Source organism: Microtus pennsylvanicus, chromosome 7 (assembly GCF_037038515.1).
Source record: "Microtus pennsylvanicus isolate mMicPen1 chromosome 7, mMicPen1.hap1, whole genome shotgun sequence".
NCBI lineage: Eukaryota > Metazoa > Chordata > Mammalia > Rodentia > Cricetidae > Microtus > Microtus pennsylvanicus.
Window position 1 is genome coordinate 6,178,849 of NC_134585.1, and position 23,367 is coordinate 6,202,215.

Here is a 23,367-nt window from a genome sequence, read left to right on the forward strand (position 1 = left end):
TTCACCACTGTGTTTGAATTCTTTACGGCTGGGATGAAAACCTTTCAGCGCACTTGTGATGAGGGCTCAGCTCTGCTCTGCTGTCTTTGGGCCCCATGTAACTCACCAGTACCTTCCTCACATACAGATGGCTGCTGCTGTGACCACACTTCTATGCTGATCCTGTTTATCTGTTTTCTCTTAGCCACTGCAGCCTGCAGATCAAAGCTCTGGCCAAAATCCATGCTTTTGTACAAGACACGTGAGTGCCACCCATCTCTCACCAGCCTCAGAGTGGCCCTTGCTTTGTTTTTCCCACCAACCCTATCTCTTTAGCAGTGTTAAAGCTACTCTTCGGGTTCATTTTGTCTTGTGGGATATCAGCATAGTGATGTCTTTGAGAGCAGACGAGAAATCACAGTGGTTGGTGGTGGAGGGAAGGAGTGTATAGGGATGACAGCACCCAGGTGGTGGGAGGGGAAGTGATTTCAGTCCATAAATTCTGAGCTGTCTTTGGACAGCCAGCCCGTATGTGCACTCAGATGTTCACTGCTGCAGTGTACCTCTAAGCAGCTGAGAAGGTCATAGAGGGCTCCTTAGAGTCTTAATCTTGTTCTGGTTTTGTTTCCCTAGCACGCTGAGTGAGCCTAGGCAGGCAGAGATCCGGAAAGAATGCCTCCGACTGTGGGAGGTAAGCAGCCCATTGTCACCCCAGGCCAGGAAGCTGTAGATGAAAACAGGATTGTCAGATTAACCCCCCACCTGAAAGGGAGCCCAGCTCCTTGGCATGTTACAAGTTACCTTCTTGACCCTCTGACAGCTTGGCCTGCTGCTGGGTCAAAAGAACACAGAGGTTTGGGGCAGCCTGTATTTTGCCCTGATGGCCCCATCTATATCTAACAGGTGTAGAGAAAAGGACTTTGGGTTGTGTTGATACAGGGTCTAGATAGGGAATGAACTTTGTACTTCCAGCTCCCTTGCCAGGCCTTTTTGCTTGTATGCCATTTATTCTTCCTCAGCCCGAACCCATCTCCTCATACAGCGTGTCCACAGGGTACTTAGAAACCAAAGCCAGGGCTAGAGATGGCTCAGAGATAAGAGCACTAGCTGCTCTCCCAGAGGACCCAAATTAGATTTGCAATACCCACATGGTAGCTCACAACTGCCTTTAACTCCAGTTCCAGGAGAGCTGATGCCATCTTTTGGTCTCTGCAGGCACACATGTGGTAGACAGACATACAGGCAACACACCCACACACATAAAGCAATTTTTAAGCCCTTTGATCTGTCTCTTTTCAGATCCCAGACCGGGCTCGAGTTGCTCCTTCTTCTTCAGACCCAAAATTCAAGTTTTTTGAGCTAATCAAGGTAAATCTGGCTTCTGTGGCATCATATTAGGGGCCTTTTTCTAGGGGCAGAAGGTGTCACTCAGGCAGCCCTGGCTTTCAATTAAAGATTGAGAGGGTATCAACCTGGGAACTAAAGGAATGGACTAAGGTCTCCACTTAGAACCTTGTTATATTATATAGGGTTTCCCAAGAACACTTCTGGCCAGTACAGTCTTGTCTTTGTTGTTTGTTTTTTTTTTTGTTTGTTTGTTTTTTCTTTTTCAAGATAGGGTTTCTCTGTAGCTTTGGAGCTTGTCCTGGAACTAGCTCTTGTAGACCAGGTTGGCCTCAAACTCACAGAGATCCGCCTGCCTCTGCCTCCCAAGTGCTGGGATTAAAGGCGTGTGCCACCCACCACCCAGCTGAGTCTTGTCTTAGATGGGCTTGGGCCAGCATTCTGCCACCCAAAGGGTATGCTGGCCAAAAGTTTCTGAAAATTCAGGATCATGGAAGAGATGGAATGATGGATGATCTTATGCAGGGGAACTGCAGAGGAGCCACAGTGCGTCTGGTCCAGCTTCTCCATCCTGTTTTTAGTGAGCTGGTCTTAAGAATTCTGCCATCGACCTCCAGCTTTCCCCAGGGCATCACTTCAGTTGTGCTCATTGTGCTGGTTTCATGAGGGTCACAGACTAAAGAATGAGGTTCAAGATGTTTACATTTTTCTGAATGGCATAGAGAGATCATTTCTCTGCTCTCAGGCCAACTGTTGGGGAATCCTTGCTTTCAGTGTCATTGAATGCATGGCTGCTCTATTCTGCTGATATTCCCCATAGCTCTGGTAAATCCATCCGTACTTGGGACTCAGTGTTTTTTCACTTTCTAGTTTCTCCTAGGAAAACTGTAGGCAGATGGAAATAGATCCTATTTAATAATTGGTTAGGTGGAGAGGAGGGTGAGAGCAGATGCTTCCTGTCCCCTCACCTCTGTCAGCCTGCCCCAGCATAACAGTGTTTTCTCTGATCTGTGCCACAGGACACTGACATCAACATCTTCAGCTACAAGCCCACACTGCTCACTGCCAAAACCCTAGAGAAGATCCGTCCTGTGCTGGACTATCGTTGTATGGTGTCTGGCAGCGAGCAGAAATTCCTCCTGGGCCTGGGGGTAAGTCAGCTTCTGGCCTCCCATTGGCATGGGATGGTGGCAGTGTCCTCTCTCTGGAGATGTGGACAGCTTCTGGCCACTCTTGTGTTGTTCATTCTGTTGGCATCACAGAGGCATTCTGTCGTTTTTCTTGAAATGCAGAGCCAGTAGCTTATCAGGCTGATCCTGGGTGGCCAACTGTCTCCAATCCTACCCCCTGCCATTTCCTGTCTGGAAGACACCCTTCTCCCTTCTCAAGGCCATTGGTAGCTAACAGAGGGAGGGCCTGTTAGCTTTACATCTTGCTTCCTCCCGTGCAAAGGACTCTTCTCCAGTCACTTCTTTTGTGTCCTTACTTTGTATTTTTCTCCTTTTGCTTCCTTCTCTTCCTGTAATACCAACCTCCACGTATACATCTCAAGGACCTTCACGTGCACATCACACTAGATGAAGGTCTTTTGTACAGTTTCCTGCCAGCAAGATGGAGCCCATCTCTACTCTCCTGTGGAGGCTGAGGAGGAAGTGTCACAAACTCCTTCCCTCCTAGATATTTTCTACTGTCACTGGCCAGCCCTTGTCTGCTTGAGTGCCAAGTTAATGCTCTTTTGAGACTAGAACCTCCCATTTCTTAAGTCTTCGTGCCTGCTCTTCTCCCTGCCTACAGAAGTCCCAGATCTACACGTGGGATGGACGCCAGTCAGACCGATGGGTGAAGCTGGACCTGAAGACAGAGCTGCCCCGGGATACACTGCTCTGTGTGGAAATTGTGCATGAGCTGAAAGGGGAGGTCAGAAGGGTTTTGTTTATAGATGGCCCTAAGGCAGGGGAGTTGGGGGACTGTGGAGCCTGGCCTTCCACCTCAGTGTGGTTTCATGGTGTGATGAAGTAATTTCCTCTAAAACAATTGCCATGTACTATGGGAGAGACTGGGAAGGGACAGACAGAAAGCCTTTATCCACAGTTCTGACATGCTGCCAGGTGTTGTTAGTAGCCAATTTAGTTCATAACTAGCAATCCCTTAGGAAGGAAGAGATCTGGCATTTCCTGTGAGCTCTGCATTATTTCAGCATAGGGATGACTTTTAGAGCACTCCATGTGAACAGGCAACACAGTGGAAAGCCAGCTGACTAGAGTAAGCATGGCCACAGTCTTACTGGGGCATGCCACAGTGGGCCAGAGGCTGGTACCTGTACAGTGGAGAGCATGCTTGTCCCTTGTAGGGGAAGGCCCAACGGAAGATCAGTGCAATCCACATCCTCGATGTCCTCGTGCTGAATGGCAGCGACGTCAGAGAGCAGCACTTCAACCAGCGGTGCGCCTGGGCCCTGGGGGGAGGGGGGGACTTCCCATGTCCACCAAAGGCAGGGGGAAAGGTGGGTCTACATTACACTTTGCTGAGGTGTGGGCTTTGGTTGCCCAATTCCAGCACATTTTATCATGCTACAGTTGCTCACATCGGTCATTTTTTGTGTAAAGACTGAATAAAGGTGGCTTTGTTTGAAGAGGGAGGGTTTCTTTTAAAAATCGTGGCCAGAACATGGGCAGTCTCAACTTGGTGCATTTGAGCTAGGGTGAAAGAGCAGACATGTACAATAATGGTTCTTGATGTCCTGGTGGAGATGACTGAACACAGCAAAAGACACACTTTAGGAAAAGCAGCTCACAGAGGTCAGAATCCACGGGACATGAATGCTGCCACTTGGAAGTTTTGTATAGGTTCAGGCTCCTACTGATGCTGTGAAAATGCCTTGGGGCACAGGTGCTGCTGAGGTTCCCTGGCTTTCCTCTAAGGATTCTGTTTGAATTGTAGAATTCAGCTTGCTGAGAAATTTGTGAAAGCGGTCTCTAAGCCCAGTCGGCCTGACATGAATCCTATCAGGTGAGCATGACCCCCTTCCTCCCAGACCCTCTCTGGTGGTGGCTTTGTTGCTTATTTTTCCTATCCTCAGTGGGAAGAGGGTTGTAGAAGGGGCTGGGGCTAAACTGCCCTGTCAGTAGTTTGCCTGGCAGGATGGGTTAAGGTTTCCTAATTGAGATGCACATGTGCCCTTTCATGCTTGAGTATCCTTTACTGACTGCATGGCTCTGGGTAAGGGAATGGAGATTTGATTATGAAAAGATGATTAGGGGAGTGAAACCCAGTGCTTGAGGAGAATGTGGGGCTTGTCAGCTGTGGGTAGGATAAAGTACCAGGCTCAGGGCAAGAGGAGGGAGGGGATAGATAGAGAGTAGACTACCTTCTCCAGGTCAGAGGCTATTACAGACAGCACTCAAGGGTTCATCTAAGTAAACTTAGAAATAACTCCAGCACTGAGGATGCAAGACAGCTTCAGCGTGAGTTCAGCTTGTGCTAATATGATGTCCTGCCTGCTAGTTAAAACAGGCACCTTATCCAGGTGCAGTTCCCAAGGCAGGCTTGGGGTCCCTCCTTACATGTAGAGGGCTGGGCCTCAAACTAGAGCCTACACCCTCAAAATAACAGAAGTACCAAGACTATTGAGAATAACTCAGCTATAGGAAGATCTAAAGTCTATGTAGACAGACCCAGGCAAAAGCCTGGCCTTTGGATTTCTGTCCTGTATTGTCAGTGAAGGTTACTTGAGGAGAAGGGTAGTGTTAGAAAAGTTTGCCTGCCGTACCTTCCTTTGCCCTCTCCTGTCTTCAGGACTCACTGCTGAATCCCAGCTGCTGGTACAGGCCCAAGGGGCTATGTGGCAGCTCGGAAGCCTAGGCAATCAGTAGGGTAGCAGTGCTGCAGGCCCGGCAACCTCATTTGTGGGCTGCTGGTCTCAGAGAACCTGAGGATAAGGGCAGGTCTAGGGCCTCTGTCGTACTCTTCACAAACATCCCAGGAAACTGTCCTCACCTGCTCTACTCAACAGGGTGAAGGAGGTATACAGGCTGGAAGAGATGGAGAAGATTTTTGTCAGGTGAGTAACTCACCCAGTGTGGTTTAGATTGGTGGAGGTGGTGCATAGCTGAGTGGAGGAGATTGATTCTATTTGCAGGGGTGACTTACAGAGCTGGGTCCTGGCACTGCCTCACTCCCAACTTTCCCTGCCTTGCTGCAGTTGAGTCCCAGCTGTGAGCTAGTTCAGCACCTGTCAGGAGGGGTACAGGGTGCTTTACGTCAGGCAGCAATACAGGCTCATTGATGCTGGAATAGGTTAGGACTGGCCTTTCAAGGGGCAGAGAAGCAAGCTGTTTCAAACACTAAACCCCAGCTCACAGTGCTGAGAGTGAGCAGAGGGCATAGATGTATCTTACATACTTTCAGTGTGCCTTGCTCAGCAGATGACTGTGAGCGAGCTCTGTGGTCATCTGAAGACCCACTAGCATCCCTGGTTTGTGATTCCCCTTGTTGTTGCCACTATGAGGCCTCGCAAAGAGCAGCACCCTGGACCCGCTGCCCGTCTGGGAGTGCAGAGCTGTGCCCTAAACTCAGAACTGCTGTGACTCTGGCCTGGGTGGCTTGGAGCAATATGCATAAGGATCTGTGCTTTGGTTTCTTCTGCCAAACCAGGTTAGGATACTGGAACTGGTGTCATTGTGAATTACCTAGAGACTAATGTTAGCATGCCCTACTCTGTTCACCATGCGTGTGCTTCCTGAATGTCCATCTATTTGGGGAAACCAGGTTAGAAATGAAGCTCATCAAGGGCTCCGGTGGCACGCCAAAGCTCAGCTACACGGGACGGGATGACCGGCACTTTGTACCCACAGGCCTCTACATCGTCAGGACCATGAATGGTAGGTTCCCCCTCTTCCTTAGCAAGGGTGACTGGCCCAGACTTCCTTGTTGAGGTGGACAGTTGGCAACTTCTGAGGTACCTCTTGGGAGGGGGACTGGGAAAGAAGAAATTATAGATGCCCACTTGGTGTTCTCAGCAGGTAAGCATGGCCTCTCCACAGGCCTTAGAGAATAACTTGTCACACTCCTGAGCCATTTGGGCTTGGCCATGGAGGCTGGAAGGGACAAACAAGAGAATGGAAAACATCCTTATTGGTCAGACTTGTCCCCAGGGGTACTGTTCTGAGTGCCTGCCCTCTTCTCCCTCAGAGCCATGGACCATGGCATTCAGTAAGAGCTTCAAGAGGAAGTTCTTCTACAACAAGAAAACCCAGAGTTCTACCTTTCACCTCCCTGCAGATTCCATTGCTCCATTTCAGTAAGTAGTCCTCACTGACCTGAAAACCCATCACTGCCATGCAGAAGCCGCCCCAAGTATAGGCCAGAGAGCTCGCTGGCTAGGTGGCTGGGGGACCTAGAAGAGGGTTTGAGGAACATGTTACAGGCTCCCAGCCTTGCCCCTTATGACTCAAGGTCCCAGGTGTTTTTCCTCAGGACATAAGCTTTGGCTGTGGCCCATGGGGCCTAAAATTAGCTACCAACACTTTTTGTAGTCAGCTAACACTGGTCTCTTAGTGAAGCAGGTGAGCTAGAACACCAGTAAAAAATCCAGTTGGATGCAGGGTATAGCAGTAGTAGTTCTTGGAGGCATGAAAGGTGCTGGGGATCTAGGTGGGTACCTTTTGGATGCCAGAGGGGGAACTCTAAACTTGAGTCAGTGCAGAGCCTCATTTAAAAGCATCCATCCTTGAAGTTACAGTTGCCAGGGGTGGGTTAGTCTGTTGGTCCTGTGCCACCAAGGCACAGCACTGACTGCCCCCTCCCCTTCCCAGTACCTGCTACTACAGCCGGCTCTTCTGGGAGTGGGGAGATGGCTTCCATATGCGTGACTCCCAGAAGCCCCAGGATCCAGACAAGCTGTCCAAGGAGGACGTCCTTTCTTTTATCCAGAGTCACAATCCTGGAGGATCTTAGGATCGCCACCTGATGAATGTGCTGTCATTCCCAAGGCAATGCCCTGTGTCTGGCTCCTGCCTTGTGGAAAGGAACTGGGAATGTTCTCCCTGGTCATGAGGGAGATGGGCTCATCTCCATTCCCATAGCTCAGTCAGGGTCTTTAGAGGACACATGCTTGTGGAACTCCGCTGCCTGAGAACTGACACCACTAGGAGTCAGCCTGAGAACAGCTGCTTGGGGCAGGTTGTGCTTAGGACTTACCAGAGCGGCAGGCCATTCCCTCTGGAATTTGCAGACTCTGTTTTCTGAGTTCCATTTACACCCCCACCCCTAAGGCAGTCAGACCCTGTTTTTCCCAACTTTTTACCAGGCCAGCCAAGCAAGGAGGCCCACCAGTGTGTGCTGGCCAGGAGCAGCTGTTGTATAAATCAGAGTTTTATTTCTTGTGGTCTTTTTTCCCCACTCCCATCCTGGAGTTCATCCTGGCAGGCCGGGAAGGTATGAGGGCCCAGCATTCCTGACACACCAGAGCCTTGGGTGTGACTGTGACTGCTGTAGGTGTTTTAAACACTGGGCAGCTTCGAAGACTTGCCCTTGTTGCTCCCCTCCAGGGTAGGAGTAGCACTAGCCCTCAGGCAGTTCAGGCCACCTGAAGCTCTTAATAGAGCTTTGAGCTAGTGGCAGCTCTGGTGCCCCCTCCTCTCTGCTAGGAAGCACACACAATGTGGTCACTCCATTTCTTCTGTCTCTTTAAGGATGAAGAGCTGTAGGTTTGGGTTGGGGAGGGCACCTGTGGTTGTTTTTAATAGGAAGTACCTCTCAAGATGTTCATTCAGGTCCCTAGGGCCCCATGCTAGCACAAGGCTGGTTTCCATGGAGATAGGGCACCGAGGCACCTGTGAGGTTGGAATTGACTCCACTGTGGAGTCACTTCCCTTCCACCAGCCCCTACCCCAAAGCCAGCAGCAACAGTGCTAGGATGCCATACTTCCACCCAGTTCTGGGCCTATCAGTGTCTGGCAGAATCTTGGATCATTAAACTTATTTTTACTGCTTGTGTGGCTCTGGGCTATGTGGTTGGGGTTTGATATAAAGGAAGGGAGGAGGGTTGTGGAACCCAAGCTTCCTGGGCTGTTGCCTGGTAGACAGCTTAGAGCAGAGCCATCCAGGTATAGTTCTGTTTGAAGCTGGGATTGGGGAATGAACGAATCCACAGCCCCAGGAGGGTGGGGAAGTACCTTTTCTCTCTTACATAAATCACACAGCTCACTCCATGGTGGCACTGTGATAATCCAGGATCAGTCTGTGTGACTAAAATAACAGAGGCATCAGACCAATTAGTATCACTTAGACAAGGGACAGGAGAGAGAAAGGAAGGGTGTTTGGCTGACCCTGACCAGTCTCCCTCCACAAGAGGCCAGTGTTCTGTCCTGAGCCTCCTTCACCTGACCATCAGGCTTGAGTGGGCTGCCTGCATCTGATCCCATCTTCACACTGTACAGCATTCCTTTGTTCCTCTCCATGGGACCTTCTACTGTGAGTAGAGTGGGGGTGACTTGTATTAGCTGCTTTTGCTTGGCTTCCTTCTGATCAAGTCCACCTTATTTACTGGCTGTTGTCACTACCAGTCAGTCTGGTCACTACCATAGCTCTTACTACCCGGGCACTCCTGGAAGCCTCCTTGACCCTGCTTGTCTCTAGAAGATGAGTTCATTCAGTGTGCCCCTGGGATCTCCACTTCAAGTCCAAGTCTCCTTTTCCCATGCATGCTGCATTTTTTTCAGTGGTGGTCACAGGCCAGGGCACAGAGTTTAGAGAAACGGGTGGCACAATGCTGCCTTCCCTTCTCCCCTTCCTTCTGCACAAGAACTTGGGAACTCCCTTCATCTTTGAGACAGAAGTACATCCCTTGCTTTTCCTCAGATAGTCAGCCAGAGATATTTACTCACCAGACAGCACAGCGTGGGGCTCTTTATTGCCCCTCTACTACCATGCCCTTCTGCTACAGCCGCTGGGCAACCAGAGGGGGAAAGGCCCCCACCTCCGTCTTCTGCTTGAAAGGTTGCTTGGTCCCTGGTAGAGTGGAAGGGAAACTGCATGGCTGAGGATGGCTGACTCACATAGTCCAGTGGGCATAGAGTAGGGCGAGGAGGATGAAGATGGCCACCGAGAGTAACATGTTCTTCCGATTCTCTTGCCGAAGCAGCTTTAGCTCCTTCTCTGGGAGGAAAAAGATGGGAACAAGAGAGAACACTGAGGCCCACCTAATTGCTTCTCCCATCCAGAATGGACACTCTGATAAAAACAAAAATGTCTCCTTCCAGCTACTCATACCCAAAACCTGGCCATGTCCTTGGCGTGCCCACACCCTATACTGAGACCCAAGATTAGGCCTGACTTGCTCAACCTTTTCTCTGAGTGCAGTAGGGTAATCAAGGAGCTCATCCTTCAGGAGTCTCCAGCCAGCTGTTTATAGTTCACTCTGAGGCCAGCTGCAGCCTCCTTGGGCTCACAGAGTTCCTGAATTCCTGCTGTCCGAAGGTACACTAGAAAGAGCCCCAATACTCTTCATTCCCAGTCACCACTCGTGCAAAGGCGAAACTGATGTCCTGGCCATCCACCCCACCTATTCAATGGACTGGGAGAACTGCCAGCCAGCTCTGGGTGGCCAGATTGATCCTCTGAGTAGAGAAGGGATGGGACACAGCTGAAGGGTCTGCAGACCACACAGTCCTAGCCTCAGGGATCTAATGCTCGGCTCCCAGCACCAGAAGGTGGCAGCATTGCTCTACCCACAGAAGCCCTTTCCTGCCCAAGTAGGGACTCCCAATGTAGACGGTTCTGGTTGAGTGGGGCATGGGATGCAGAGTCCAGTATCTGTGGATGAGAACCTTGCCTCTGGACATGCACAGACACACCCCAGGGAATAGAGAGCCCTTGCTACTGTTTCCTCCTTTGGGGAAAAAAACAAAACCTTTTCCTCCTAGGTGCCAGGTATCAGGCTGGCTATAGGAGGGAACTTTCTTACCATACTTGGAGGCTTTGCTCATGAGGGTGGTTTTCTCCTTCTCCAGAGACCTCCTGTGGGGAAGGAGTTTGCAGGTCAGACCTTTTCTCTCCTGTCTTAACCAGAGGGGCAGTAGTTCTTGACTGTTTGAATAAAGGGACCAAAAACTAGGGCCTTAGAGGACAGGAGTTAAAGCTCAAAGTTAGGGATCCTTTTGCCTAGGCTTAGTTTATTTAGAAGACCAGGCTAGAGGGGCATAACTAGACAGGGGCATTACCTGTCCTCAGGACTCAGTTCTGCCCTGTACAGCCGGGAGGTCACAGCATCCAGGTCCTTCCGACACTGAGACAGCTTCTCTTCTAGGCCATCAATCTGAAAGAGACAGAGGTGCAGAGCTCGAAGCTCTCCCAGCAGTGGTGCCCTGGAGAGACTCACCTCTAGGTCCACCCTACCTTTCCACCTATGTTTGTACTGGGCAGGACCCAGCTTTGCTGTTGACAGCTTCAAACTTTGAACTGGCTGGCTGAGTCCCGAGAAACAATAAGTGGGTGAGCCAGGCACAGGGTGGGCATGAAGCAGCAGATCCCCACCAGATCCCTGGCACCCAGCAGAACCTGCCCCATGGCTGGTTCAAGAAGGAAATGAACACTGCAGAAGCAGCACAAGATCCCAAGTCTCCATGTGGGAGGAGAAGGGTTAAATGTCGGGGGGTTAAAAAGTAGGGGCATTTTTCTCATGACCATGATTCATCCTAATAGTACAGTCTGTGTTGTCACTATAGGCGTTTTTCTGAAAATCAATAAAAATTGGTGAAACAATGCAACTTAACCACTCCTCTCTCTTTCTGATGTGGCTCTTACGCAGAGATGTCGCCTATCATCAAGGTCAGCGTACCTCAATGGCAAAGTAGCTAAGCTCTTAAAAGAGGGCTGCCAGCCGTATCTTCTTCCATTTGCTCTGTCATTTCAGATATGTGATCTTAAAGAAAATACCTGAATTGTGGGAAAATGGTCTGTAAATGCTGGGCCAGGCTATCCAGACCTGGGTGTCAGTGTTATGCATTTGGCACCGAACACTATAATTCTGCCTTGACTTGGTCTCCAGGTATCTAAGTAGCTATTTCTCTGGGTCTAGACTGGCTTGCTAGTGCCTCACTTTTGGTCATGGGTATGTTGAGGGCTCCTTGGAACCTTAAACAGTCCTCTTCCAGCTCTGACTTTACCCACCCTTACCATGTCCCCAAGAGGGACAGCAAACAAGGCCAAATCAAAGGATAGCATTCCCTAGATGGAATAGTTTTCCTGAGGCGTTACAGGAACACCCTTCTGTCGCCTCAGCTCAGTTCCTTACTGGAGTTATCCAAAAGAAACTTGCCTTCTAAGCAGGCTGGGCAGAGTCTGGGTGTCCCAGGCCACTAGCCTGGGGTCAGGGATCAGCAAAGTTGCACTTGAAGTCCCTGCCATCTCCCTGGACAACAGCCACCTCAGACATCCCTGGGTCAGCCACTTTGGTGGGTTCAGGTGAAAGGTATGTCCCCTTTCCTGCAGCCCAGAAAGGAGGGCTCCACGTGAAGGAATAATCTGCAAAGCTGCAAGGTAAACTGCATGGCACCAGCCTCTCAGCCAGCAGACTAAGCAGTCCCCAGAGAAGCCAGAAGCCTTCCTGGAACTGTACTGTAGAGAGGGGAACACCGGAGAGGAGGCTTGGGGACAAGCAGTCTGATATGGGTACTTCTGGCCACCCTGCAGTGTGCCCAACACAGGTTACTCCTGAGACTGTGACCTCGTGGCACTGCAGTGATCAGTCAGAGGCTATGCTGAGACCTAAATCTTTTTTTTTTTTCTTCTGGTTTTTCAAGACAGGTTTCTTTGTAGTTTTGGAACCTGTCCTGGCACTAGCTCTTGTAGACCAGGCTGGACTCAAACTCACAGAGATCCGCCTGTCTCTGCCTCCCAAGTGCTGGGATTAAAGGTGCCCGGCCGAGACCTAAATCTTACTTATGCAGCTGGACCTTCCGCCCTGGCTGGAAGATACCTCTTTTACCTGGCAAAGTCAGCCTTTTCTATACTGCCCCTCCTGTTCAAGCTTTTATCTTCCCAGGCTGGAACCCTGGCCAATTCTACTTGTGACTGTGACCTGCCTGACCTCTAAGAATGTTCAAGTCTGCAGCTCCTTAGGCATCCTGCCCCCTTTTTTGCCCACAAGGCCTGGTCTCCTGCAGTCTTCCTATTTGTGACTAGAGTGAGCAGCAGCTCGAGTACGGGTAGACTGAGGGGCTGGGAACAAATAGTTCAGAGTTTGTACAAGTGGTTTCTGAAACCCTTGGGTTCACTAAAACAAGAAAACAGCTGTGCTTGCACATAGCTGACACAGCTTGCCCCAGATGTCCAGTCCAGGTTCAGTTCTTTCTGCTGTTCTCTGGGCAGGACCCTGGTTTGCAGGCCATTCTGGGGTAGCGATCAGGTTAAGGGTTTCCATCCCTGAATGCCTCTGAAAGGCGACCAGGTGCCCAAACAAGTGGTAATTGCCCTAGAGCCAGGCCAGGCGCTCTTGCTGAGCAATGTCTTACAGCTGAAGCTGTGGCCAAGTCACTGCCATCACGCTCTGGACAGGGCCCGAGGGGCTGGCAGTCGGGGGCCTTTATCTGAACAAGCCCAATTTATTTGCAGTTACACTGAATATCCCCACTTTCATTTGCCACTTTTTAATGAGGCTTAAATGGGCGAACACAAATCAAGGTTTTAGGGACTCAGTTCTAACCTCCCTCTATGAATATTTATGTCCTGCTGACAATTCTGATTCCCTTCTAAATAGCAAGTTCTCTTTACAACTGCCTGGTGTGGACTGGGGTGGGGGAGGCTGAGCCTGAAGGAGGCTCTTCAGCAAGTCACAGATTCACCCTTGGGAAGGGACTAGACACCAGCAGCACTTGAAGCAGAGACCACTGTCAGAAACCAGAATAATGGGGCAGAAACTCTAAGAATTTCTATGGAGGAGGCAGGGAGGGATGGTCATAATGCTTTTAGATGTGACGTGGGGCAGCAGAACAGAGCTGTCCCAACAACATAGGTCAAAAGAAAAGACTTGAAAACGGGCCTTATAAAAGCCCCCAGCTGGAGTTTCCAGTCGACTCTCATGCACAGGGTTATGAGCACTACAGGCTACAGGTTCAAATTCAAGTCCTCTGTTCATTTTCTCCCTGCCTTCCAGCCAAAGAAAACACAGGGCAGAAAGACAGGCCCCAGAAGCTATAAGCTTTAGGGTCAGAATAAAGAATAAAATAGCTCGCTGTGTCAGTTGCTCCTAAGACCTGCCTGTGCCTCATGTGCCTCAGGTGACATCTCAGAGATGTGACTGTAATGATGTGCTCAGAACGGCACTTCACACAGCTGGAGTGTAGGAACGGCTGCTGTTAGAGAATGGTGCTCACTGGGGTCAAGAGTGGTAGGGAAGCCCTAGCCCCGCTATCAGCAGACAGCAGTGGGAAAGCACACAAGGTCTTCCTCCATGGCTCAGCTTACCACTTTGCAATCTGTGTGGGATGGCGCTGGGGTGGGATCAAAAGGCAGGGCCAGATATGGGGGAACCCAAGGGTGCAACTGTGAGACCAACAGAGAGAGCACTGAACAGAAAACTCAGCAGAGGCCCAGAGAAGCAGTGGCAGTGGTCCTCTGAGGACCTGAGGTAGGGGAAGCCTGGCAATCAGATTTGGGTGTTTGAAGCACAGCTCTAGGGGGCCTGGCAGCTAGTGAGGCTGAGTCGGCTAGTAATCTCTGTGGCAGACAGAGATTCAATCAAAGAGATGGGAACTACTGCAGTGGACAGGAAGGTTCCATTGTGGAAGGTCATGGAGCTACCAGAGCCTCTGCCTAGCAGAAGACTGGCCTGACGCTAAAGGGGGCAGCATGGCCCTGGCAGAATGGGTGTGCCCTGGTAGATTAAGAAACATCCATGCACTATGCTTATACCCAGGAACAAGGTGATACCAGGGCTGAGCAGGCTCACCGTCTTAGAGGAACTGGCACCTTGCATTGAGAAGCAAGGTACAACAAAAGGAGTTGGTACTCAGAGAAGCCTGCACGTGAGGCCTGTATTGCAGTCTGGGTAATAACTGAGGCCTTGGCTATCTTTCTGCATTTGAGTAGGACTCAAGTCAGGTGGGTGGCTTAGAGTGTGCTAGGGAGGGCAGGAGAACAGCTGGAGGTGGCAGTCAGGGACTCAGTTTCCCTCCCCAGCCTACAGCTCTGAACACCTCTGTCTGCTCCTGGTTAGGGCTGTAGATCCCCAGCCCCAGCCCAGACTTGGATATAGCCTCACTCCCAGAGCTTTGGGCAAATGTCCCTGGGGTCCTATGCACCATAAAACCACTGTGTTAAGAGAAACTGTAAAATTCCCCTGAAATCCCCAGGAGGCATCTTTTCAGAGGATGGTGCCTCCAGGAATCAAAGCCCTGAAGAGGCTCCTCAGAGGCAAGGAACTTGTGCCACTTGCATAGACAGCTGCCCCTGCACAGGTCAGGTCAGGCCCCACAGGGTGCCAGCTCTAGGGCTGCTAAAGGAGCATGGGTAGCTTTTATTCCTCTGACAAGCGAGAGTCAGCAGGCGCCACAGCTCTTGTGGGGAGTGAAGTAACTGAACACAGCACTCAGAGCACCAGGACAGCTGGGAGGCAGCTCCTGGTCCACAGTCTCAGCCACTGCAGCTGCCTTGAGGGCCAGGCTCTCTCCTGGGAAAGGACAGAGGACCCCTGGGGCTTGGTTTAAGGCCACGAGGCCCACTCTGTTCTCTAGGTTGGCAAGACATTCTTGTCTCTCTCCTCTGGGAGCTTCTGGCCAGCAAGTGACAGGATGCTGGCCACAAAAGGGCTTGGGGGGGTGTGTGGTGTCAGGCAGTGGTCATGGGGCATGCCCTGCACCCGTCTGGCCAGGAGCTGACTGGGTACCAAAGACTTATAACAAAGAAGATAGTATCATGTGTCTGAATGAAGGCATGAGTCAGGAGTGGCACTGGGAACCAAAAGCCCACAAAGTAGATGCAACAGCTCGGACACATCTGCAGCAATGCCCAGGTGCCAGGCTCTGTTCTAGTCTCCACACAGAGGAGGAGGGCAGACAGCCAGGGGTCCACATTTTATCAGCAGACTTACAGCAAGGAAGCAGCTTTCCAGGTGTGTCCTAACCCTGTCACCCCACAGTCTGTCTTAGCCTAGGAGGCAACTCCATCCCTGTACCCTAGGATGGGCAGCATATGCAGCTGCAGGCATCCAATCTGACTCTGCAAAGGGCTGTCACCACTGTGCGGAGAGCTACTCTTGGCAGAGGCTGCATGGCTAGGAGATGGCGGGACTGGGTCCGGGACCATGTGCTTTTCTCCAGCACCCTTCGTGAAAATATCCACAAACAACAAGAACTACTGACATTCAGAAACAAAGTCAAGCACCACCCAGCTGAGCCCGTGGCAGTCTGTTGGTCTGGCTTCAACAGACCCTCTAATCTGAGTGACCTTGTGCCTGGCTCTGCTTGGTCTCTTCTCACACAACAGATGCGCTGCCTGGAAGGGTCTGCCTGGAATCCGTGTGCCGGAGACACAGGCGCCAAGAGCCTGGCGTCTGTCTTCATACTAAGCCGACTCCCCCTTCACAAACTCTCTCCCCCACATTGCCACACTGTCAAAGTACCTTCCCAAATGCACACAAAATACATCCAGTTTGGAGAAGAAAGTGTGTGGGCTAGCTGTGCCTGTAAACCCTCTTCCTCTCCCCTCCCCAAAGGGCATCAGCGCTTTCTCCTCTTCTAATTCACAGCCTGGGAAGCTGGTCCAGGAAATCCACTCATATTCACACATCAGGAGCCCTGGGATGTTTACTGTAATGGGTAAAGGAGCTAGACCGCCTGCCCAGATGGTCCCTGGCAAGAGCGCTGGGACTTTCCATCTGGAGCCTCTAGGCCACACGGCCAAGTCATGGGGGATCATGGACATCATCTCCCAGGTAACCAGCCTCAAACCTAAATGGGTAACCCCATTACACTGTGTAAGTGACATCTTTATGTGGAGGCTCACAGGACTCTGTATGTGCAGAAAAACAAAACACCATGGTTTCCAAAACAATAGGCTGGGTGCAAAGTTTCTCTTCCAGGCAGAGCAGGTGAAGACAGCAAGCCTTCCAGTGTCTAGCAACAGCCAAGAGGACCACCCAGCTGAACATGAACCCCACCCCAGCTAGCTAGGAAGAGGTCTGCAGCAGTCCTGGAGAGCCGCCAAGGTCGGCACAGAGGAACTGTGCAGCTTTGGAAGTCACCTTGCAGGCCAGACCTTGCCCTAAGCCTCCAGCTGCTTCAGGACAAAATGCTGCCTGGGTTTGGTTTCTCTTCTTTCTCCTAGATCTGGTTTTTGATAAACTGGCAAAGCTTCTCCATCGCTGAGAGGCTCAAAGCACTTTTCGAGAGCTGGCATCCGCCCCGTGCCTTATGAATTCATTAATTAAGACGCTGGCAAACAGCCACTCCACACATGCTGACATCCAGCAGCGTTAGGTAATGAGGTTTTAGTCTCCTGACCCCCGTTAAGTGGAGCAGAGCCAGATGCAGGCTGCCGAAAGACTCACCTGCCCGATGGCGACCTGTCGCTTCCACCTGTGCAGGTGAGGCTCATTTAATGGTCAGCAGGCCCGGAACAGCCCACATCTGCCAGACTCTCCCCAGCAAGGAAGCTCCATGTTAGTGCCCAACCTCAGCCCCAACCACACACCTACCTGGAATCAACAGTGCCTCCTGCCACTGAGGCCAATTGGGTAAGACTTCTTCCAGCCAAGACATTGCTCTAGCCCTGTTGCAGCAAACGGGGCTTCCCCACAGCTTGTGCAGAGCTCACTTGAGGACTCCTGGACTGATTAACAGTGGTCACAGTTCACACTAGCCAAACCATTTCTTTCCCGAAGCCTCCACCTGTCCTGAGTCGCTGTCAGTCTGTCTGAGAACCAGGGGATAACAACTGCTTCCCACACTCTCAACCCCTGATTAGCAGTCCGGCAGTGACTCTCAGCCCTTCCCCTCAGCTTGCCTCCACTGCAGAAAAGTTGGCTGACAGCCAGGGTCACACACAGCTTTGGGTAATGAGATGTCCCAGATGTCATCTGGAAGACGACTGGAGCTGTGGCAGCTATCTTGTGACTATGGACCCAGTTAAGGCTATGCAGGAACACTAGCCCTGCTACTCAACAGAGCTGAGCTCCTGCACCAACGCAGGAGCCACTTGGCCATCCTCTCCTATGGGGAGAATAACATTCCCATGCGTCTAAGTCACGGAGGCCGTTCTGAAAAGAAACCTGTACACAAAAACTTTCCCAACAGACAAGATTTGTGTACTAGGGACCAAACCTGACCAAGTTACCTCCTTCAGCAGGAACATGGCTCATTAGCAGGGCACCTTCCAATCATACAGGTGGCTGTAGTGCCATAAAAGGGTGGGGGTGGCTAAGACTCATGCTTAGTAAGGGCCCAAGGCTTGCAGACCAGCCACCAAAGAAACAAGTCCAGTTACTGTCTTGGTTTAAACTGCACATGAACTACTATCAGCCCCAACTCCCCCTGTCCATTTGGGCAGCAATTTCTCATGGGATAGGGCTTTGCTCATTGCTTAGAACAAACTCAGAACCAACAGTCAGTTGTTTCCAGCTGACTCCCATGGGCCTCTGAAGGGGGCCTGGCTGCTAGGTGACCACCTGGCACAGTTGGCCCATGACCACCCTCAGGGCCAGGGCCACCTGCTTGGTAATTGTTTCATTAAGACAAGCAAGGGCTGTTTGCAGGTGCTGAGATCTCTCACTTGTGGGCTTTTATTGCACTCGTCAGATTAACAAACATTTTTGATTAAATCACCACTTCACTAGCTCTGAGCGAACGACTTTTAATAAGAGGACAATATCTACCGCCACTGAGCATCAGTGCACATTCAATACTCAGACCCGCTGGGGGCAACAGAGAAGGAAGCAGAGACGCAGCCAGATGCCAGGCTGAGGCCCAGGAATACAGGTCTCAAATCCTCCAATACCCCAACGAAAAGTAACAGTAGGGACTAAGGCTGCAGATACCTACACGCTCATACAGTTTTATAATGTCTATTTGCCAGTATTTTAAATCTCCATGCAAACATCTATAAAAGTGCAGTTACTGAAGGGGTGGAAATAGGCTAGGAACATGGCTCGGGCTTGCCTACTGTGCTGGTCTCTCCTTAAATCACAGCTGCTTCTCAGTCCCAGCAGAGCACAGAAAACAGCACACCACTATCGGCCCTGGTCAGGTCTTGTCTTGGCTCTGAACCTGCACAAGCCAGGCCTCCGTCATCTGCATTGCTCTTGGTGATTTTCCAAGCTCCCACAAGAGTTCACTATGCTTGGGTCACTAGTGCTATTTCCAGCCCAAGGTTCCAAACACCCCGCAATCCTCCCAGACAGCATGCTCAGGACCACAGCAACACCCCAGGAACCCGACACCAAGCTCCATTCTAGTTTGCTTTTCTGTTGCTGTGATAAACGACACGACCAAAAGCAACTCGAGAAGGAAAGGGTTAATTTCAGCTTCCCAGTTTACTGTCCATCATGAAGGGAACTCAAGGCAGAGGCCATGGAAGGGCTGCTCCCCATGGTTTGTTTGCTCTGCCTGCCCTCTCACACAACCCTGGACCACCTGCCCAGAGGCACCACTTCGGTGGGTGGGCTCTCCCACACCGAGGCATTCATCAGGAAAATGCCCCGCAGACTCGCCCACAGACCACTGGGATGGAGGCAATCTCTTGAAGTCCTTTCTTCCTAAATGACTCTAGTTTGTGTCAACTTGACAAGAAACTAACTAGCGCCACACCATGCACAATGCTGCAAAATGGGTAGATCTGTTCCCATATAAAGCACTAAGAGAATCCATGGCATGTCGAACACTTAAAATTCTGTGCTGGAAGCTGAGGGTGTAGCTCAACAGCAGAACACTGGGCTCCAGCCCCACCATAGATAGATGGATGGGCGGATGGATGATAGATTGATAGATAGACCCGTCAATTGATCTGAGTCAGCTTGATGAAAGACAGGAGCTACTCTTCTATGTTACTGATGTGGACACGGAAGCAGGAAGAGAGGATGAACTCAGATCTGCACAGGTTGGGCAGGGCAGGGGGGCTGGCTGTCCTTGGCCACCTTATGCCAGCAACACTGTGAGGGGACGTGTGACCTGAGGGAGACCTGGTTCCTACCACATGCCAGCCCCTTCCCCCATGATTATCAGGCTACAGCTGAGCTGAGCATGTGGCCTCCTGGCTGATGAGCCCATTTCCCAGCTGCCCTGGCAGGTAGTGAGGCCATGCACCTTGGTTCTTAAAAATAGAAAGTGGGCACTCTAGGGCCAGGGTCCTTACTGCACTGGCCACTTCCTTAACAAAAAATATACCAGAGAGGTGTCCCCCGATCTTGTTAAGATGGCAGAGCCCCAGTCCAGTGGACCAGAGGCTGGCAATCAAAGGCCTGTGGACAGAGTACTCTGCTTACTCTTCTTAGAAAGAAAGGGCGTTTTGGTTTTTGAGATGTTTCTCACTACTGTACTCTATGTCGGCCATGAACTCATAAGCTTCCTATCTCAGCCTCCTAAGCACACCGTTAGCTTTAAATAAGAGCTGCTTTTCTTTTAAGACAGACTGATTCAAGGCAGCTACATTTTTTGTGTATCTGAGTCAGGATCACATGTATTGTGGGTTGGGCTATGTAGCAAGGATGGTCTTGAACTCCTGATCTCTTTGCCAAGTGCTGAGATTATAGGCATACACCACCATAACTGGCTATGGTAGATACATTTTTTTCTTTCAAGATTTATTTATATTTTATGTTTGCTTATGTTTGTGTACCACATGTGTGCCTGGTGTCCAAAGAGGCCAAAAAAAGGCATCAGGTCCCCCGGAACTGGAGGTAGAGAGATTGTGAACTGTCGTGTGGATGGTGGGAAGCAACCTGGTCCTCTGCCAGAACAGCCAGTGCTCTTAGCACTGAGCCATCTCTCTAGCCCCAGTACTTATAGCCTTTAAAATTGGCCCAACATCAAGTTAGCAAATACTGAAGAGGATTGGGCTTCCACAAAGCTCTGGTCAACGTCTTCATCAACTAATACATACACAGTGCTCTCTGATGTGTGTTTTGTTAGAGATCTTATTTAATAAATGGACAGTTCGTTAGCACTGAACTCACTGCCCAAAGCATCATGTAGTACCGAGCTGCTTCATGCCTGGAAAACGGTTAATCTAACAAACCGATTGTCCCTGTAAGCCACATCACAGCCCTGGAACGCTCGACAGCACTTTAGCGCTGTGCTTAGGGATCCCTTCAAGTAGCGAAATCACCAATAAAGAGCACAAAAATGCAAAAACCGTGGCCCTAGAAAGCCCATAAAAGGACATTTGTTATGGCATGACGGCTCAAACAGGGCAGCGCTGCTCAGTCTCAGCTGCAACGGCGGCTCTCAGGTGAATCCCATGCACAGCCACTTTTGCAAACACGCTGACCTGAGGACAACAGACCCCAGCCAGGAGGCAGATTTGGAGTCTGTGACTACCACTGACCAGAGCTGCCACAGAGGCATCCGACTCACAAAGTCTAAACGGGAAACGTTTGACTTTTCTACACATGACCTCTCCAGGCCGTTAGCTAGCGACAGCTTTTTCACTCTCGAGGCTTCGGAGTTTTGGGGTTTCTGGTACAGAAGGTTACTTATGGTAGTATGGGTGCTCCTCCCCAACAACCCACACTTGGAAGGCCTTTCTTACCCAACAGGGATGAGAGCTTTCTCACAGCGGCAGAGATGGCGCCCCCTCACCTAGCTTTCCCTAGCTTAAATACTGTAGCCCAGCTGAGACCACGTGCAAACAACAGGCCGAGTTGCATTCAACAGGTGATACAGGAGAGGCTGGACTCTCAGGTGAGGGTTATGACCCTCCCCAACCCTTCACGAGGCGAACAAGGAACCAGCAAGCACAGCTGGGACGCTCCATTTGCAAGCAGACACAGCTGAGCTTCCCGCAGTGGCTTAGCTCCAAGGACAGCCAAACAGCACCTGCATCAGCTTGGATATGGGAGGCTTACTTCAACCACACTCAGGTCCTACCGAGTTACCTGGGATAAAGAAGCGGTCCTGTCGGTCTAGCTGAACATAGTGGACAATGAGGAATACTGAGAACTCAAGAACAATCACAGTGGGTTTTTGATCATACTGCACGTACTGGCTTTGGGGGAGCCTAGGCAGTTTGGATGCTCACCTTAGGAGACCTGGATAGAGGTGGGCGGTCCTTGGGCTTCCCACAGGTCAGGGAACCCTGATTGCTCTTCGAGCAGATGAGGGAGGGAGACTTGATCGGGGGAGGGGGAGGGAAATGGGAGGCGGTTGCGGGGAGGAGGCAGAAATCCTTAATAAATAAATAAATTAAAAAAAAAAAGAAGCGGTCCTGTCGGTCTCCACTTCCGCAAGCTCTACAAAGAGTCGTTTAGACTCACCCAGTAGGCAGGAAGCCTCTGGGAGGCTTTGAACAGTGATACCTGACACCGTCATCTACACACTGTTGAGTTATGTTCCTGTGTGTGCCGGACACCTGGGGCCTAAGGGCCACAGGCCGACATCCTCCGGTAGCTGAGATGAAATGAGTCCCCGCTTCTGGGAAGCCCACCTGAGCGCCATTCTCTGCGCGTCACCTTTACCATTTTCAGCTGGCTTCACCTTTTTCTTTCCCCTTTTGGGACGTGGTCTTGCTCTGTATCCCAGGCTGGTTTTGAACTCTCTGAGTCCTAGGACTACAAGCATGCACTTCCATACCTCTGGATTCTACTTCGAACCTTGGTCCCCTCATCTATACCAACATGACAGACATGCATGGATCCGCAGAACGCAGGGAAAGTCGCATATGGTACTCAACGTGCCTCAGAAGTCTTCCTCCGCATGTGCGAGAAACTATTTCAAAGGCCTCCCTAACACCAGCTCTAGAATTCTTTCCAGATTCCCAAAGATCCTCAGAGCTAATTTGCACAGGAAAAACTCCCCATCTCTGGAGGCGTCTGAGTGATACCAGAAGCGCACTCATCCCTGGGTCCCAGCTCCACGACAGTCCCTCCAGGTCCCTAACATCGACAGTACCCACTGGTCCTTTTCAGCGACTTCTGAATCACAGGTCTCCCCTCCATGTCCGAGTCCCTCCCCTTAGAATACCGTCTATGCTTTGTCTTCTGTGGGGCTCTGCTTCCGGGCATCCCCGGGCCTGGCTTCCCTCCCCTCAGGGCCCTCAAGCCTCGCCACCTCTCCCAAAGCCATGTCGCCCGCTTCCTCCTTCTGGTCCCCCTCGCAGCCGCCGGGCCGAACACGGCGAACAACCACATGGCTCAAACCTGACTTGTCCCCTCACCTCCTGAGCGACGCCCAGATTCTCCCGCTTCTTTTTAGTCATGTTGCTCGCCGTGTCCCCCGTACTGGACCGGCCCACTAAGTCGCACCACGCACGCGCAAATTTTCGTGCTTTTCTTCCATTGGCTGGCGCGGCAGAAGGAGGCGGGGCCGCTGCCGTCGCCATCTTGTTGAGGGGCACGTCCCCCTTGCCGCGGCCATATTTGTGAGGGGCGGACGCAAAGGGGAGGTCTCGGGATGAGATCCGCGGACCAGCCTGGTGGAGACGGCTTTACCTACTAAGAACGAACCTTCTATTCCTTCCTTCCTTCCTTCCTTCCTTCCTTCCTTCCTTCCTTCCTTCCTTCCTTCCTTCCTTCCTTCCTTCCTTCTTTCCTTCCTTTCTTCCTTCTCTCCCTCTCTCCCTCCCTCCTTCTTTCCTTCCTCTCTTTCTCTCCCTCCCTTACTTTTTCCTTCCTTTCTTCTCATTCTTTCCTTTATTTCTTTCTTCCTTCCTCCCTCCCTCCCTCCCTCCTCTCTCTCTCTCTCTCTCTCTCTCTCTCTCTCTCTCTCTCTCTCTCTCTCTCTCTCTCTCTCTCTCTCCTTCCTTCTTGCATCTGTCCGTGGCACCCCTCCCTGCACAGTTTTAGGCTAACCTCATTCAAATTCAGTCGGCCCCACGAGGCTCAGCTTACAAACCCTG

At 51.1% G+C, this 23,367-nt stretch overlaps 2 protein-coding genes across 4 annotated transcripts in view; one reads left to right on the forward strand and one right to left on the reverse strand.

Moving 5' to 3' along the window:
• The window catches only part of Cmtr1 (cap methyltransferase 1), an 80,292-nt gene extending 71,977 nt beyond the window's left edge, over window positions 1-8,315 (forward strand). For all 3 annotated transcript variants that reach the window (XM_075979745.1, XM_075979746.1, XM_075979748.1), the window contains 11 exons: window positions 185-241; window positions 613-670; window positions 1,279-1,347; window positions 2,343-2,474; window positions 3,118-3,240; window positions 3,674-3,765; window positions 4,264-4,332; window positions 5,336-5,383; window positions 6,091-6,203; window positions 6,514-6,622; window positions 7,137-8,315. In XM_075979745.1, the coding sequence (XP_075835860.1) occupies window positions 185-241; window positions 613-670; window positions 1,279-1,347; window positions 2,343-2,474; window positions 3,118-3,240; window positions 3,674-3,765; window positions 4,264-4,332; window positions 5,336-5,383; window positions 6,091-6,203; window positions 6,514-6,622; window positions 7,137-7,278 (1,012 nt within the window). In that variant the 3' untranslated portion in view covers window positions 7,279-8,315. The remainder of the gene's footprint in view (window positions 1-184; window positions 242-612; window positions 671-1,278; window positions 1,348-2,342; window positions 2,475-3,117; window positions 3,241-3,673; window positions 3,766-4,263; window positions 4,333-5,335; window positions 5,384-6,090; window positions 6,204-6,513; window positions 6,623-7,136) is intronic.
• On the reverse strand, window positions 6,088-22,768 carry Ccdc167 (coiled-coil domain containing 167). Its single transcript, XM_075979752.1, has 4 exons — window positions 22,687-22,768; window positions 10,545-10,639; window positions 10,289-10,341; window positions 6,088-9,480 (listed from the first exon to the last, which is right to left on the reverse strand). The coding sequence occupies exons 1-4, from the start codon at window positions 22,726-22,728 to the stop codon at window positions 9,377-9,379; spliced, it is 294 nt and encodes a 97-aa protein (XP_075835867.1). The 5' UTR covers window positions 22,729-22,768; the 3' UTR covers window positions 6,088-9,376.
• Between the last annotated feature and the right edge of the window lie 599 nt (window positions 22,769-23,367).

Bases quoted from the DNA above. Each gene is read 5' to 3' on its own strand.
- Ccdc167 (XM_075979752.1), bottom strand. From the start codon at position 22,728: ATGACTAAAAAGAAGCGGGAGAATCTGGGCGTCGCTCAGGAG. The intron at 10,640-22,686 runs GTGAGGGGACAA...TGTCTCTTTCAG, and splicing joins ATCTGGGCGTCGCTCAGGAG to ATTGATGGCCTAGAAGAGAA. The intron at 10,342-10,544 runs GTAATGCCCCTG...CCTTCCCCACAG, and splicing joins GAACTGAGTCCTGAGGACAG to GAGGTCTCTGGAGAAGGAGA.